At 38.1% G+C, this 18526-nt stretch overlaps 1 protein-coding gene across 1 annotated transcript in view; it reads right to left on the bottom strand.

Annotated features, from left to right (window-relative positions):
* Nucleotides 1–2703: 2703 nt before the first annotated feature.
* Nucleotides 2704–18526, bottom strand: part of LOC121442892 (neurite extension and migration factor-like) — a 131760-nt gene continuing 115937 nt past the window's right edge. The window contains 4 exon segments of the mRNA XM_041644535.1: nt 2704–3323; nt 3899–7200; nt 7202–8268; nt 8904–9029. Of these exon segments, the coding sequence (XP_041500469.1) occupies nt 3230–3323; nt 3899–7200; nt 7202–8268; nt 8904–8982 (4542 nt within the window). The 5' untranslated portion in view covers nt 8983–9029 and the 3' untranslated portion in view covers nt 2704–3229.

The following is an 18526-nucleotide window of genomic DNA, read 5'->3' as shown; positions in this document are numbered from 1 at the left end:
AATTCACTTTCTTGTTAGGTTTCAGTACAACATGACTGGTTACGAATCACTAGTTTATATATTAAAAACATACAATGCACAGCAGGCCGATAAGAAGGTGCTTTCAAATGGCAGTTCTCTTTGGAGAAAGATAAGAACCATGCCCTAAACTTGGCCCTTAGTGGTCTCCATAGGAGCAACTGAAAGAGTATCCACTCCAAAGGACTAATGCTAAGGTTCTGAAAAGGAAATTGTTTCCAACAGTTTCAAGCTATGCTACCCCATCCTTACCCAGTTCTCCAAAGTTGAACATCATGATGCTTTAAAAAAAATTTGGGACAACTGCTCCCATATTTACTTTTATAAAAACACATTATACTCATAGAACATTTTTTTTATTTCTTTTTTAATTTCCACTTTTTGGTTACAAAGAAAGCACTCCATTCCTCTAAGCCAGCAAGATGACTTTGAGGTCTGGAGTTTTGGGGATCACAATATAGGCTGAGTTGGTGATTCCAAGCAAAAATTCAGCTGCAAAACAGGACAAACAAAAACAAAAACCAAAGACCAGTTCCTAGGATATAGCCATAGCATTTCACGCAAATAGCTAGCTATCAAAGTATCTCGAAACAGAAAAAAAAAATGTTCTAGTTTGATTATTTTCTCTTTTGGATGGCTGTGTAGGGCAGGAGACTTGTTTCAGCTTGTGCCTTGCCACTAGGTAATTTTCTAGGGCTCACTGCACACAGTGTCAAAGCCTAGGAATGTGCCTGAACTCTCCTCACAGACTTCTCCTCGCCCACTCATCCCCACAGACAAAAAGAGACTGATGTTATGAACACACACAGTCTAGATCATGGGCTTGTTCATTTTACTACCTAGCTGTAAGTAGTAGAGTAAGCTGGTGAAAGGAATCATGGACTGGGAAATGTATATACTTATATACACAATAAGCTCCCTTCCATTTCTCTCTACTTTAAAACGTTGCTTCTCTGTGAATAGATTTATGTGTCGATGACTAGGTAGGTTGCTCTTATTTTATTCAAAAAAAATTCTTTTGAAACATCTTCCCTGCTTGTTAAGTTCCCCTTTCCCCCACCCACTTATCCTCCTCCCTCCCACCCCAGCCTCTATATTCACAAGTTAATAGGTTAGTAACAATATTAGTAAGAATAGTAACAACAACAACAAACAACAACATTAATAATATTAATCCCCTATATTGGTATAGCACTTAGGATCTACAAAGCGCTTTCACATCCATTATCTCATCTGTGCCACAGTGCATCAGTCATCGGGCACATAGGCCTTTAACTGTGCAAGGAAAAGAGAGCAAATGTTAGGAGTCAAGTGGTGAAAAAAGGGGAAGAAAAGGCTAGTAGTGAGGGATGTTGGAACTGTGAAAGTTTTTTTAAAGGTAGTGGAAGGGAAGGCTGAACCGAAAATGTGATTTTTAAAAATTATTAAAATTTGAGATTTATGTAGCTTCTCTAGGATCACGAATTATAGGCTCAATGTCCTTTATTTATGGATAGAAACCAAATATGAGTGAGTGCATCCCATGTTCCTCTTTTTGGGTCTGGCTTACCTCACTCAGGATAGTGTTTTCTATTTCCATCCATTTGCATGCAAAATTCAAGAAGTCCTTGTTTTTTACTGCTGAGTAGTACTCTAATATGTATATATTCCATACTTTCATTGTGGGAGCCTAGGCAGTTTGGATGCTCACCTTACTAGGCCTGGATGGAGGTGGGTGGTCCTTGGACTTCCCACAGGGCAGGGAACCCTGATCGCTCTTTGGGCTGACGAGGGAGGGGGACTTGATTGGGGGAGGGGGAGGGAAATGGGAGGCGGTGGTGGGGAGGAGACAGAAATCTTTAATAAATAAATAAATTAAAAAAATAAAAAAATTGAGATTTATATTTATTTATAAGGTATCCAAGAGTAGCCATCCTCAGACTATGTATAGATGGCCTCAATTGGTTGTTTCCACATATTGTTCAACTTACCTGATCTATATGTATTTAAACACAGGAAGAAAAACTTTGTCAATTTGTGATGTCATTTTTTTTTTTTTGGTTTTTTGAGACAGGGTTTCTCTGTGGCTTTGGAGCCTGTCCTGGCACTAGCTCTTGTAGACCAGGCTGGTCTCGAACTCACAGAGATCCGCCTGCCTCTGCCTCCCGAGTGCTGGGATTAAAGGTGTGATGTCATTTTTAAAAATGACATTGGCTTTGTAAGTTCAACATTTAAAGAACACTAAAGCCATGTTGTGAGTGCACTTTTGACAAAACTGGAATAAAACATTTAGGAAACTACTTAAATAAAAGCAATCTATGCATTTCATTTATTATTAGTGTCAATTCTATAGCTATTTTATAATTTATCCCAGACTATAATAAAATATATAAAACTGAGATATAAAGTATCAGCAATATAACTTTGCACTTTAAATTACTTTCCGCTACAGATTTTGCTTTGGAAAACAAACTTTCAAAGCAGCTGTTTTATTTCCTTGTACAAGGATCTGTAAATGCAAATACTCTGTCCCTGATGGACTTAGCTGTTGTGACCTTTAAGCCTTTCCAACATTTTAATCCTTAGACTTAGGAACAAACAAATCTTTATTGTGCCTTGCTTAATTGTTCATATTTCCACACAAGATAATAGAGTTTAAAACAGTCAAAAGAATGTATGCAAGGATGTGTGTATGTATGTAAACACACATGCATATTGTATACACATGTGTGAGCGTGTATATACATATAGATTTAATAATCACTGATGATGGGGTGAATGTGGGAGATGAGGTAAGAAGATTTGGCACAATTCAAACATTTTCCTTTGTTTTGGTAATTTTTATAACACAACATATGTTTCCACTGTGATCTACAGGTGCTAGCCACAAAAGTGGGGGTGCTTAATAGCAAGAACCACTGGAATGTTTCTAGTATATTAACAGGGACAAGTCCCCCCAAATACTCACAACCAAATGTTGATATAGAAGTAAAACTATATACAGTACAGTTACTTATTTGTAGTTTGGCACAATGTTTTCCATTTTTTCCTTGTGGGCAAACAGTGCATAAACTACTTGTGCAACTGTATGACTTTTAAAGTCTTTTACACAGAACATCAGGTTAAAGTTTGATTTCAAAGACTTATTCCCACAATTTAAATTTTTCTTTAAGCACTTACAGGTCAACATACATACCACAAAGCTTATTTTGAAAGAAATAAAACACAAACACTAAATGTCTTTCTGGAAAATGTGAGTCTCTTCTTTAAACACAGGTAAAACCCCAAATGCTTTTTCTGCTTTTAAGAGACTGTAGTTGGAATCTCTGCAGAAAAAAATCAAAGAATTTATGTCATCTTAGTAAGTTTTAGTGTATGTCCACAAAGGGATCATACCATATAAATATATTGACACCATACTAGATGTCGTCTGACGCAGAATGATAGAGAAAGTACTCTTAATTGCCGTGTGTTGACAAGTAATGCTCTTTTGCTGAAATGATCTTGGCTTTTTGTCTACATGACTTTTTGATTATGTTGTTCAGAATCTGTCTTTATTGCAAAGCCCTTTCATTCCAAAAATCATTCAAGAGCATATTTTAGTTCTATTTTTTTAATAAGCAATAATTAATGCAGAATAGGAGGAAAATGTAGCCTCTGTTAGAACTTATCCCTAGCCTAGCCACAACAAAATTGGCCGATATTTTGAGTGGCTTAAAGGAACAGGGATTTCCATGCACGTTTTTCTTTTCTTTTTAATTTGAAAAAGGAAGAGAATAGGAAAGAGTCTCTCATGCAAACTTCTGCTTTCAAGAGGGAAAAAAATGAGGAACTCTGGACTCAGCAGGTAGTAGGAAAGCCAAGGAAACATCTCTTCTTAGCCATTTTGGTGCAGTATTACCTCAGTTTTTCAAAAGAAGCTGCCCCAGCCTCATCCTTGTGGACCTGTTCTCGTTCCACACGTTTCCCCTTATATTTCTCATCTCGCACGGTCTTGGAGCTGGCTTTGTGACGATATAATTTCTTGTGTGTTGGTCCATTATTGCCTGAAGTGCTCACGTCACTGTACTTTTTATCAAAGAAGGCAGATTGAGAGTCCTCATTGTAGCCAGGCATGTCTTCACTACCAGGATCAGCAACTGCTGCTTTCCCGTTGCTTTTGCTCGCACCTTTGACTGATTTGTGATTCTTAGAAGCTCCTGAAGACCCATTATTAACCTTTTTCTTAGATTCTTGTGGTGTACCAGCTAATATTTTGAGGGTTTTTAATTTCAGGCTATTGGAATCAGGGGAGTAGAATGTGTTGGACTCCCCTTGCTGCTCCATGGGTTCCCAAAGGGGCTCCATGGAGGCCATCATGAATCTCTGCACATCTGCCATACCAGAGGCAATGTTGGACAAGATATAGGAAGGCTCTTGAAATTCCCGTTGGTCATCATCCAGAAGGTTGTTGGTATTAGTGACTGTACTCATGTCATTCCAGGCTGGCTTGCTTTCCTTTCCCAAGGCCCAGTCTCCGGAAAGTCCCTTCTGACTTGGAATCTTCACAGAGGCAACAGGACCACCATGTTGAATACATTCAGTCTTTCCACTGGAGGATGTGCTGTTGGGTTGGCCCCCGCTACGGCCACTCCCAGTCTGCATTTTCTCTCCATTGACTGCAGCCACATGTTTCCCTTTCTTTGTTGATTTAGAAACCTGGCGGGAGGTTTTGCTAGGTGGCTTTTCACCCCCTTTGTTGCTGGCTTTGGGGGACTTTTTCTTGGCATTTTTCTGTGAAGAACTTTGGCTCACAGCCCCACTCTTGCCAGGTGAAACTTTCTTCTTTGCTTTTGACACTTTGTTGTTGGCACTGATTTGTCCAGCTGACTCATCAAAGGTTGACAGGCAAGGGTTATTTTGGAGCAGGCCAACAGAGTCCTCATCGTTGAACATATGGAACTGAAACGGATGGTTATTTACTGTAAAGGCATCATCCACATGGACTTGTTGTGAAAGGGTACCACAGTCCCACTTGATTTTCTCCATGCTGCCCAACGATCCTGGGACACCCTCTTGGAATGCCTTCATGGTTCCTAGTGTTTTGACACTCTCACATCTGGTACTCTGAGGAGAAAGGCTGGGTGTGTCCGGTGGAGACATTTCTGAGAGGGAAGAGTGGCGGAACTCGTCAGGAGTGAAGTTGGAGATATCGAGGAGGTCAGTGGACTCTTTTAGTGGAGCGATCTCATCAATGCTCTGCTGGATCACCAGTTTCGGGCTGCAGTGGGCCAAGAAGTCATCAATGATCTCATCATCACCATCGTTGTCACAGGATTTCAAGCTTAAGGGACAATAATTGCTTGAACTGACAGAAAAGGGAGTCATTGAATCAAAGTTAAAGAGCCGGCTGTCATCGTCTGTACTGAGTGGAGCCTGCTGGAAAGGAAAGCAGAGCTCTCCGTTATTAAAGTGACACAATTGATAAGAGTCATCAGATGGGAGATGAGAGTCCTGCACAGAGGCATACAGAATCTTGTTACAACCATTGCTGACACCGTTGAGGCAGACAGGACTGTATGTTAGAGTTGTGAGGTTATTCTCCATGGAGACTACTTGGGACACTTCGAATTCATCAGATTGGTTTGTGGCGATCTCCCTTGAGACTTCAGTCATGAACTCTTGTGGGCCAGATGTAGCCTTGTTGGACCACATGCTTCCATAATTGCTTGCTTCCATTTTGAAGTCATGAGATGATTGTTGCAGCTCAGACTCAGAAGATGAGGACAGCACACAGTCCTGAGAAGACTGGAGAGGTACAAATGATTTTTCCATTTGAGCAAGGCTGGCTTCATTTTGATCTGGAGAATGGCTGGTGAAGTATGAGATACTAGTATTATTGGACAAGTCAGAAGCATCTAACAGTGTTTGCAGATACCCTCCAGGGATAACAGGTATATTAGTGGCAACATTAGCAGAAGATAAAGGCATTTCAGAAGAGCAGGTGGTTGGTAAGAAAGTGGAACTCTTAACCTTTGTCTCGTGAAATTCAGACAGATGGGAACCATTTGAGGTTCCAGGAATGACTTCATTTTTTAAATCAGCCTTGGAGGATTGGTCTTCTAAGACAGGGCTCATTTGAACTGGTTTGTTTTCTTGTCCGGTTTTGATTTTTTTGGATTTTAACCTAGCTTAACTTTTAAATTTAATTTTGTTGAGCACTTTCCTTTCTGGCCCCTTAAACTCTGAGTCTTGGGTTTTGACTTTGACTGAGTTAGGGACTATGATGCCACCTAAATGTGACTCACTGGCACAGCTTGGAGCAGCAAGAGGTGCTGACTTTGGTGTACCTTTGAAGCTGCCTTCTTCTTTGCGATTACTAGCTTGTTTTTGATCACTGCAGAATGAAACCTGCTTACTGCTTGCTGAAGATTCCATGGATTGGATCTTTTGAATCTTGTGTCTGTTGCCAAGCTTAGATTTTCGTTTACGAGCAGGTGGTAGGAATGACACCTCAAAGTTACCTGGTTCAAAGCTTTGCTTCTGGCATAAGGGTGTTTTGATGGCGTCTGTGTTGCTGTTTCTCTGCTTTTTCTTCTTTTGCCAGAAGCCCTTCAAAGGTGCTAACTTGGCATACTTACTGAGCTGATTCTCACTCAAATTTACTGTTGTCTCACTGGCATCTACTTTACTTAGCTTCACCAGCATGTTCTTCTCACCTTTAAAACGATTGATGATGATATATTTGATAATAACAGGGGGCTCCTTGCGGGTTGCTTTTCTTCTCTTTTTGGGACACCATTCATCATCATCATCTTCTTTCGAACCACCTGGAATCCATTCCTTTCTCTCATTTACTTTTTCCCCTTCTAGTGAGTCAATATCATATAGATAATCTTCACTGTATCTGACTTTTCTCTTGGCTCTCAGTCCATAGTTCTGCTGGGAGGATGAGCTTCCAGAATTAGTTTCCCGAGACATATAGCCGCTACAGTCTTTGATCTCCCCCATGGCATCATATGAGACCTCAATGAAGGAATTATCATCACTGAAAGTTCCTGGCGTCTCCAGGGAATTAGTAAGATGGTCCGGCTTTGGGTTCTTAAATTGCTCTACCTCAAGCCCACTGCATGGTTTATTATTTAATTCAGGCTTTTCTTCATTATCCATTTCGTGTTTTTTCTCTATACTTTTGTCTTCATGCACTTCCTCTTTGTCTTTTTTTCTTGTCCATGTTTTTATCTTCCTCTCCCCAGATGATGCTCACATCAGGGACCTTGAATTGAGAAAAATCGCTGCTCTGCTTGAGGATTCCACTCTTAGATTCCCTCTTGGGACATGTAGTAAAGACACTGGGGAAAAAATTGAATTGGGCATCTTCCTGCATCAGAAGGGTGGTCTTATCTCGAACATTGTCCTGAAAGGACTCATATCGAATTTTGAGGGAGCAGACATCACTGCCCAGTGTTGACTCATCATCATCGAACATATAGTTATCCACATCTTCTTCAGAGAAAAGGTTAACAGACAGTTCATTCTTGGAACAGAGGTCAAGTAGTTCAATCTTACTCTCACTAATAAAAGTCTCAAAGTAACCCCAATCCTGATTGGAGTTTGCCAGTAAAGCTTCTTCTGTATTGCACTTATCTAACAGTAATGCCTCATAATAACCTTTCTGAGTTGGATCTTCCAGGTCAATGTCAGGCTTTTCAGTTTCTCGCCTATTTCTTGCCCTTGGTTTTTGCAGGGGGAAGCCTAACAGCTGGTCTGAAAACAGCTGCTCTCCATATTTCATATTTTCTCCAGCATTAATGCACTGAATCCCTATATCAGAGACTGCACATGTTTCATAATCTCTATTTGGATCACTGACTTTTAGACTGATCCCTGGTTCAGGATCTACTGTTTCTTTTGACTCCATGAAGCAACCTAAGCAAGTCCGGCTTGGCTGCATGAAGCAGTCTCCATTCAGAGCCGACATGCCTGCGGGCTCCATGATGGCAAATGGTGCTTTCTCACACTCACTGGGCAGTGACCATGTGTTCAGGCCTTTTGCAACTCCAGATGTGAGGGAGATGGCATTCACAGAAGCGCTATTAGCGGAATGATCAGGTGCTTCAATCAGGCCCAAAGGAGATAGAGGGCTCTGCACACACGGCTTCTTAGGCGGCAGAGGTAGGAGACCCCTAGGAAACATTGGGGGCTCTTTTTGTACCACTGGTATAGGTTGGACTGGTGTAGTAGCTTCTAGAGCTACAAATGACTTCATTGCCACATCCTGGTCCTCTGAGTCTAGACAAAATCGGAAATAAAAAACATGAATAAAGTTAAAGATCTTAGATAGGATTCATTAAGTCTCTTTTCCTTAGTCAGTTTCTAACACCTGGATATCAGAGCCTTTTTTTCTAGCTTTATGAATCACCACCAAAACAGTAATAAAATAACCCTGATTTAATACTGAAAATTCATACAAGTGAAAAATAATCATTTTTAGGTTCAGATTCTTCTTGAAGAAAAGATAGAGCTCCATCAGAAATGGTAAAAGAATTGGACTGATGGATCAATTGAAAAGTCAAAGCTTTCAGAGGGGGAAAGGCACAGGGTGCCATTCATCATTTCAGCTATGAGACACATAGCCTACTTGCAAACTTATGTTAGAGAGGTTCCTAGTGAATTACATACTTGTAATTTACTAGCAACTTTGAGGAACTTCATTTAGCAGATGGATTTGACAGCCCAAGCTGATTTATCTGAGAACTCTCAGGGATTCTTCTAGCTCGGTTAAAGATTTGACAAGTTTAGATTTACATCAACTTTTGATATATTTTGGATTCAACCTGTCTCAAGTTTTTATATACTGAAAATCTACATTAATTAAAAAAAGACTACCAGGAAAAATAATGTATACGGCAATTAAACTCTCTTACCATTTTCTTTGATCCCATTAATCAGACTGTTTTCTTCATCGGCTGAGGCAGCAATGACTTTATCTTGTTGGTTATCCATGGATGTAGCTTCTTACTGTTTCATCCCAATTTCAAATGTCGTTCAACCTGAACAGTTCAAAAACATATTGTTAGTCATTCAGTTTGTCTTCTTTTGTATTTTACATGTTATTTCAGTTAGGGGGCTTCAAAAACACTCACTGGGATCGGTTTTCTACATCAGCTTCATTATTTATGCTGGCTTTGGTTTTGAGTTTACACCTATCATATAAGGTACTTATATTTCCTACCAACAACTATATACTATAGCACCCTAAACAAAAAACCAGAGGAAGCAGTGAAATGTAAAAAAATTAGCTAAAATTATAGCTGCCCAATTAGGAAATATGCAAAGTCTAGGATAACTAAATAATGTGCATATATGTGGAGATTAGTTTTGTTTACTTTGTTTCTACTTTAGAGGATGGAAATTCTTCAAAGACAAACCAATTCACATTTATACATTCATAGTTAATTTCTTTTTATTGTTAAAATAAAATTACATCATTTTGCTACATCCCCTTTCCTTCCTCCAGATCCTACCATGCCCCTCTCCTTGTTTCACTCCCTCTCTAATTCCTGCCCTCATTTTTTGATATATTTATATTTATATATCTATATCTTTATCTATATTCATATACATACCTATATATCACACTTATTTTCTCTGTGTCTTAAACATTGATTTCTAACGTTGAAAGGGATAGAGGACTCCTTAGTTTCTTGATTTGACTTCAATAGAATTTTGATAACCATTCCTCTAAAAACACATCAAGATTTTTAAAAATGTGAATATAATTAAGATCAAGATTTTGTGAAAAGGTTGCAGCCTTGTGTGATACTTTTAAGACGCAGTACAAACATCTATAGCTCTTCATTTTTGCCCATTTACTTGGGTATTAGATAGATTGGATATGACAGATCATTCCACCTGAGATAAAGGTGACCATCAAGTGCCACTCCATAAATCCCTACTCATTTCGGCTAACCTCTATCCCTAAACATTCTTCCCAGTCAAGTTTTGTTCCCTTTATTTAAAAGCACACACTAATAAGGCCATATGCCATCACATGCCTGTAATTATTAGTACTCAGTAGGCAGAAGCAAGTTAGAGGTCAAATTGGTCTACATAGTGAGACCATGACTCAAAAACAAAGCAAAATAAAACAGGGCCTGCTGAACTCCTCTGGGACATACCTTCTATGAGACACCAGGTATGCCTACTATTTCTAACCCCATGGACCTGCCTGGCTACCTCTGGGACTTCCCTTTCTGGTACCTACCAGGTAGAGCCATTCACTCTCTTCCTACAGACCTGCCCTGTTCCTCCACCAGAACTTCTTTCACCATTGTAGCCAGGTAGGCCTATTCTTCTCTACTCCACAGACTACATGGCTACTATGGGAACTCCCTTTCTTACATCATCAGTAGATTCTGCTCCTTCCCATCCTATAATTCCAACCAGCTGTTCTGAAACTTTCTTTCCCTATCGTGCCAAGTAGTCTCTTCTTCCAACTTACAGAGCATCCTTTCTCTGAGTCACTGGGTAGATTTCACTTTGTTTATCCTCATGGGACTCTGTGCTCTTCTGGGATCTTGCTTCCACATGCTTCCAGGCTACCTGTCTCCCCAAGAATCTTCTATCCTCAAAGTTCAGATTAGGAACACTACTCCTGACACTATAAATTTGTTCCTCCCGTGTTTCCCAGTATTTCCAGGGAAGTCCTACTCCTCTATACCACACCCAGTTTCTTGAGAGCTCCTGTCCTCAACCTTCTATAGTAATGCTCTCATGGATGTTATATATGCTTACACTGAAAAAAGAAAGGTGCTTTGAAGAAAAAAAATGATTTAACTAACAAACTACTTCAGGTGCACAAATTCTAGTACAGAGACAAAAGTAACATGAAAAAACAGAACATGTCCCCCTGTGGTGGTTTAAATGAGAATGTCCCCGAGAGGTTCAGATATTTGAGTATTTAGTACCCTGTTAGTAGGCTATTTGGGTAGGTTTAGGAGGTTTGTCCTCGTTGGAAGGAGTACCTCACTTGAGACAGGCTTTGAGAGTTTAAAAGAGTTAACTATCTCTACTTCCTGCTTTCAGGTCAAGATGTGAGCTCTCAGCTTCAAGCTCCAGCCATCAAGCTTGCTTGCTGTCACAATTCCTCTCCATGACAACCTTTATCACTCTGGTACAGGCCTTTTTTTTTTTTTTGAGACAGGGTTTCTCTGTGGTTTTGGAGCCTGTCCTGGAACTAGCTCTTGTAGACCAGGCTGGTCCCGAACTCACAGAGATCCGCCTGCCTCTGCCTCCCAAGTACTGGGATTAAAGGCGTGCGCCACCACCGCCCGGCTCCTTATCACTCAGGGAACATAAGCCAAATAAACCCTTCCATCTATCAAGTTGCCTTGGCCATGATGTTTTATCACATCAACAGAAAATTAGCAAATATAGCACCCCCAAATACCATTACCAATCTCACAGTAATGAACGCTAATGAAAATGACTGAGAAGATCTTCCTGACAAAGAATTCAAAAGAATGATTATAACTGTGTTCAAACAACTCAAAGAGGATTGACATATAGTCTAAGGAAACCAAATAGCTGAATGAAATGTGGAAGTCAATTCAAGATATGAAAATACAATTTAATCAAATTAAATTGATTAAAAAAGAATTGTTAAAATCCAAATTAAAATGACGCTGGAAATGAAAAACTTAGTAAGTCAAATAAAAATCCCACTGGAAACCATTGCTGAAAGAATGGGTCATGTGGAAGGTACAGTGTTGGCGTGAAGAGGAACTCTATCACTCAGTAAAGGACAATAGAATTTAAAAAATAAGCAAAACACAGGGGAACTTTGAAATACCTTGAAAATATCTAATATTTGAATTATGGGTATAAATGAAATATGCCACAGTGAATGCATGGTGACTATTTTTAATAAAATGATAGAAGAAAATTTCCTAAACTTAGAAAAAGGGATGTCCATCCAGGTAGAAGGGACCTATATAACACACTAGAAAAGAAATGCCCCCAAGAAATTGTTAATGCTAAACATAAAAATACAGTCTAAAGAAATGGCATTGAAAGCTGCAAGAAGAAATTGTTAGATCACTTATAAAAACAGGTCCACCAAAATAAACCTGATTACTTCACATAAACTTTAATGCCAGACAAGCCTGCAAATATGTATTCCAAGTTCTGAAAGACCAAAATTGTCAACACAGACTATCATATTCAGCAAAACTATCAATTAAAATTTAAGGAAAAATAAAGCCTTACCATAATAAAAATAGAGGAATTTGTGACCACTAAACAAGTTCTATAGAGTTCACAGGGAAGAATATGCCAGTCTGTTGAAGGAGCTGTGGGCAGGCCTGCTTTTTGTCCTGCCCGGCTCCTGCATGGCTAGCTTAGCCCCAGAAATGACAACACACAAATTATATTCTTTTAAACACTGCTTGGCCTATTATATCTAGCCTCTTCTTGGATAACTCTCACATCTTGATTAACCCATTTCTAATGAGTGTAGCACCATGAAGTGGTGTGTGTCTTACCGGGAATATTCTTAACCTGCATCCTTCTCGGAGAGGAGAGCTATGGCGTGTGCCTGGAGAGGAGAGCCATGGCGTCTGCTTAACTTCCCTTCTTCCCAGCATTCTGTTCTGTTTACTCTATCCACCTATGTTCTAACCTATCAGGCCAAGCAGTTTCTTTATTAATTAACCAATGAAATCAACAGATTGATATATGACACTCCCACATCACCAGTCTAAAGTGAAGGACAAACACACTCAAGAAGTCATAGTGAATATAAGTAATTTCAGAACAGTTAATCAAAAGAGATATATGAAAACAGCAACGTCACAACAAATAACAGGAATTACTAAACACTGTCCAATAATAACTCTCAATATTAAAGATTTCAAGTTCCCCAGTAATTAACATTTTGGATTATAAAACAGGATCTATCTATCCATCTTCCTGCTGCCTTGAAGGAACACACTTCAGCATCAAGGACAGATATCACCTTGATGTGGGATTCCCCTCTGTATGCTAAACTGTATTATAATTAGTGTAGTTTTGTGTGATTATTCGGTTCTGGGTGACTGGGAAACCAAAAAGCAGTCTCTGTTTACAAATGGTACCCAATGTTTGGAAGCATACATCCACATAAAGCATAAGAAATCTTGAAAAAGTGGCTTCTAGATCCACAAAATGGGAGTCAATTGGAGTTTCTCAGTAGCCACATTTTTTTTTCAGATTGGCTTTGTTTGCTGGTCATGAGCAGAGGCATGACTCCTTTAAGAAACGACTTCCTGACTATTAGCAGCAAAACCTGCATGGTTTCTCCAAGAAATGACTTCCTGGTTCATTCTGGCAGCATAAATTGTTCTGGATCTTTCAGGAGGTTTTTCTTGAATGGGCTTTGTGGGTAGCTTGTTGTAAGTTATTTGGTAGCAGCATGGGCCAATTGTTTTCTAGAGTTGGGGTGGTAAACATGGCTTCCAGAGCTGGCGGTAAATGGACCTCTGCCATGTTGGAAAGCCAAGCAGCTTGGAACCAACAGTTAAAATGGCTGCTCTGGTCCTAGCCATGCCTGCTTAACAGTTTACAACAGTGATCAAAAAAGGGTTACAGATACTCAATAAAGACACATTCAGACAGAAATAAACCTCTGAACTGATCATAGTATGTTTAAATAAATATATGTAGGCTTAAGAATAAAAGAAAAAATGACTATAGGCAATTATATAAAGACATAGTTTTAAAAATAATATAAAAGAGTATAGATAGTCATAGATTAAAGTAGTAAAGAGAGTAAAAAACGTGCCATGCAAAGGAATATACACAGAGAATCTAGTTTTCTTTGAAATTTTACTTGTTAATGAGGTAACTGCAGAGAGACATTTGATTGTGGTGGCTGCTAAGCTAAACCAACATAAAGGTATCTTGACTTCAAAATTTGAGTCTAAAAAAATTGTTACTTTGGAAAAGAGATTCTGCTTTTGTTTCCACAGAAGATGAGAACCTGTGGATTCCTTCTAGTCTAATGTGGTTTGATGGAACAAGACTCTCTGAAAGGTCTCCATAAACCCTAAAAATGCTTTACCCAAAAGCAGCAGGAAGCAGTTTGGAGAAAAACAATGCCCAATTTTCCAAAATGATTGTTTATAAATTTTATTTTTATTTTGAAGGGGTTGGTTATAAATGATTATAAATGATATAGAGATGAATATTTTGCATTTGTATAGAGCTTGGTCTATTGTTATTAAAGTAAATTTTGTTACACTGTGTATATGTATTTTTGCTCTTGTTTAAGGTATTGTGTTTGTGCAGCTCATTTGAAAATGTAATGTATAGTTAAAATTACATATGTACCAAAAACAGGTGCAACAAATTCCATAAAAGACAAATTAGTAGATTTAAAATCACAGATGAGACTCAACATAGTAATAGTGGGTGCCTTCAGTACTCTACTGTTATCACAGGCAGATTATCTAAATAAAAAAAGCAACCAGAAAATCATTGGACTTAAATAATATCATTAATCAAATAAATATAACAGACATCTATAGAGCATTCTACTTGAACACTAAAGAATATATATTCTCAGCAGCTCATAGAATTTTTTCAATAATTGATCACATATTAGGATACAAAGTAAGTATTAACAAATAAGGAATGTTAAAATAATATTCTATATTCTATGTAATCACAATGGAATAAAGCTAGATTTCAACAGTAATAGAAATTAAAGAAAGTACACAAACTCATGGAGATTAAACAATACACAACTGAATGGTGTGTCTCTAGAGAAATCAATAAAGAATATAAAATAAATATAATTGAATAGAAATGAAACCACTGGAAATGAAAACATATAGGACACAGGGAAACTACCCTTCAGATGAAAGTTTGCAGTACTAAATACTTATATAAAATTTTGAGATATTTGAAATTAATAACTTAATGACGCACCTTAAAGTCTTGGAAAAAAGAACAAACCAAAGCAAAAGACAGTGGATGACATTAGATAATAAAAATAAAGATTGAAATTAATGAACTAGAAACAACAGTAACAACAACAAATAATTTAAAGAATCAAACAAAGAGCTGGTTCTTTGGAAAAATAAATAGTACTAATAAACTCTTAGCCAAGTTAGCCAGGAGAAACAGTTAATGCAAACATTATTGCCATTACTTAAAAATTAAATAATTAAAATTAATGCAATTACAAATGAAGAAAGAAAATACAATAGATAACAATGGAATTTAGAAAATCATAAGGACATTAGGGAATCCCATTCTCAATAAGTATACACAAGCACACACACAGAGAATACACACATATACAAACATGCACATGCACGAACACCCTCCCTTCCCCAGCTATAAACCTAATCAAGAAAATAATCAATAATTGGGATCTCATGAAACTAAAAACTTCTGTACAAAAACATAAAAGATCAATTGAACAAAGAGGCTCATAGCTTCTACTTTGTGATGGACATATTAATATGGGAAGGGAAAATTTTGTGGGGTCCTATCCTTAGACGAAGAATGACAAATAGCTAAAGACTGCTTGGAGAGAATTAGCCTCTCCCAGGGATGAACTCCCTTATTGGTTGTCCAATACAGAATGGCAGTCGTGAAACTATATACACACAAACAAAAAATGGACTCAGCAGGTTGTATTTATATATTTGTGCATACACACACATGTGCACATGCATTTATAACAAGAATAATTAAAGAAATAGAAGTTACCAACTTGAAGGTGGTTGCGACATGACAGAAGTTGGAGGGATATGCTGGAGGAAGGTTGGGAAGTGGGGGAAAGTGATATAATTTTATTTCAATTAAGACAGAGGCATATTTAAAATAAATAAACAAATAAATTAATCAATGCATTATTTGTAGATTTCAATCCTTAGTGTCTTCTAGTCTTTTATGTTTATTGTTAATTTCAAGAAGGTCTATTTTTAGTACCAGAAAGGTCACACAGAAAGAGGAGTTATGTGGCTAATATCACAATGAACATAATGGCATGAGAATAACTCAGAACTTTAATAAAAATATCAGATATTCTAGTCTTAAAAAACCAAAGTGTTTTCTTCCCAATAATTACCATTTTCAACCTCTACCTACAAGAAGACTATACAAATGCAAATTTCTGTGTTGCTGACCTGTACTTATACTCTCTTCAGGAAAACATAGTAGTGAAACACTGTTTCATACAAATATTTATTATTGCTAAGAACTAATGTTCTATGAAATATATAAAGGAGCAATATACTTAAGTATCAAAAATTATCCAATCTCTCACTTCAGTCTATCATCTAAGGAAGTGCTAGAAAATCATAGGTATGATGACTGGCTTTAAAATGTTCTATTAGCCTTGCATATAATATTCATCTAAATCAGAATTCAACTTCTTAAGTCTTATTTCCTTTTTACTCTGTTTATATTTTTCCTATATTCAATAATCTAAATATTCTTGCTTTTATGTTCTTTTTATAACTAATATAATATCATACAATAAAACAAAAATTAACACATCAATTTTGGACAAAACAGAAGGAAAAGAACTCAAGAGAAGGCATAAGAGATCCACTCGTTTGCACACTCAAAAATCCAATAAAAACACTAAACTGAAAACCAAAATATATACACAGAGGACCTGGAACAGACCTGTGCAGGCCTGGGATAATTGTAGTTTTTCCTGTCTACTGCAGGGGGAAGTTTCTCTGACGATGGCTGAGTAAGGCACTGATCTATGAGTATAGTAGAATGTCATTATCAGTCATTTTATTGCTATGTTATTTAGTAGAACAGTAGTATTTGGTTTTACCCAACATCCTTGGGCCATCTAGTTTCAGGTTCTTGGTCACCCAGGCAATGTCAGGTATGGATTCCATTTGAACAGTGGGCCTTAAGTTAAATCAGATATTGGCTGGTTACTGCCATAAGCTCTGTGTCACCTTTGCCCTAGAATATCTTGCAGGCAGCACAACATTGTAAATAAAGGGTTTGTGGCTGGGTTGGTGCTTATATTTTGGTATTTATTATGCAGAGTACCTTCCTGTAACAAAGATTCTAGAATGGAGGGGTGAAGGCTCTGTGAAGGCACCAATACGACTTCTCCATGTTCAATGAGTTGTGTAGGTGTTGTGTTCAGCAATGAGGTGTTGCCATCAGTTTGTGGAGAACAATCTATATTATGTTCTCTTAATATGTGACCTTTTTGCTTCTAGGCATTTTACACTGAAGATTCTCTTTGCCAGGCATGCCTTTCCTTTCTCAGTTCTTTCCTATCCTCTCACCTTTTTATCTTTTCCCTACTCAACTGTATTTTGACACATTCTTTAACTCTTACCGCTCTTAACAAAATTAGTGTCTGCCCTTTGGGATCTCAAAAATCTTTGATCTCTTTCATGTTTATCCATCACTTCTTTATGTCTGGTATCACCTAAAAGGCTATATGGTACTCCTTGTCTCTAAAGAGCCTGATTTAGAGTGTGGTTTGTACTCTGTAAAATTTGCTTTAAAATGATGTTGAATAGTGTGAAAAGCAGAGAGGGAATTTGGGAACAGTACACATTGGGCTTTGCGGGAGCCTAGCCAGTTTGGATATTCACCTTCCTAGATATGGTCGGAGGAGGGAGGACCTAGGACTTACCACAGGGCAGGGAACCCTGACTGCTCTTTGGACTGGAGAGGGAGGGGGAAAGGAGTGGGGGGAGGGGGAGAAGGGTGGGAGGAGGGGGAGGGAAATGGGAGGCTGGGAGGAGGTGGAAACTTGTTTTTTTTTCTCATTTTCTCAATAAAAAAATATTTTAAAAAAAGAAGATATAGCAGATAAAACATACTGAGACTATGCTGTGGAGTTATTCAGAAGGACACCACAGAGTTTTAAGTGGTGAAGAACATTAGGACCAGTGATAATGGTAGAGACAAATGTAGGAAGATAAGGCCAGGCATGCTAACTCGTAACTAATCCCAACACTTGACAAATTGATGCTTGATGATCATCACCAGTTTGAGATTAGCCTGGGCTATAGAGTGAGACTTGGTCACAAAAAAGACAAAGAGGTATTTTAGGAGATAAAAGTTAAGTGTAAAATGTAAAAAACGAAAACAAAAATCCCTAGAATCAGGGATCAGGAAACAGAAGAGGAAAAAAAGATATTAGCATTCAGCAGAACTATAGACATGTGCTGTAGAGCCTTGGTGGTGGAAAGTAGTCAGCATATAGAAGAAAGAGGTAGAGAAGTGAATACATGGTTGTGAAAAGAACATTGTAAGCAGGTGGGTTTCAGGCCAGAGTAGCCTCAGAAAAGTCTGTATGCAGGATGTTTATATGAATAAAGCAGGTGAATATTAAGACTGTCATGTGCCACATGGATAATGAAGCTAACTTGGGCATAGCTGTCACAGTGGAAAATGAGCAATCAACTAGGAAATTGGTGCTGATGGTAGGTAATCTACAGATTTTGTCAGAGACTGAAATGAAACAAAAAGACAGTACTGCTATGCCAAACATGTCCATAGAAGGTGT

This window comes from Microtus oregoni, unplaced genomic scaffold (genome assembly GCF_018167655.1).
Source record: "Microtus oregoni isolate MIOR12 unplaced genomic scaffold, Mior012 000097F_ref0000449, whole genome shotgun sequence".
NCBI classification, from domain to species: domain Eukaryota; kingdom Metazoa; phylum Chordata; class Mammalia; order Rodentia; family Cricetidae; genus Microtus; species Microtus oregoni.
This window is presented reverse-complemented; position numbering and strand designations above follow the sequence as displayed.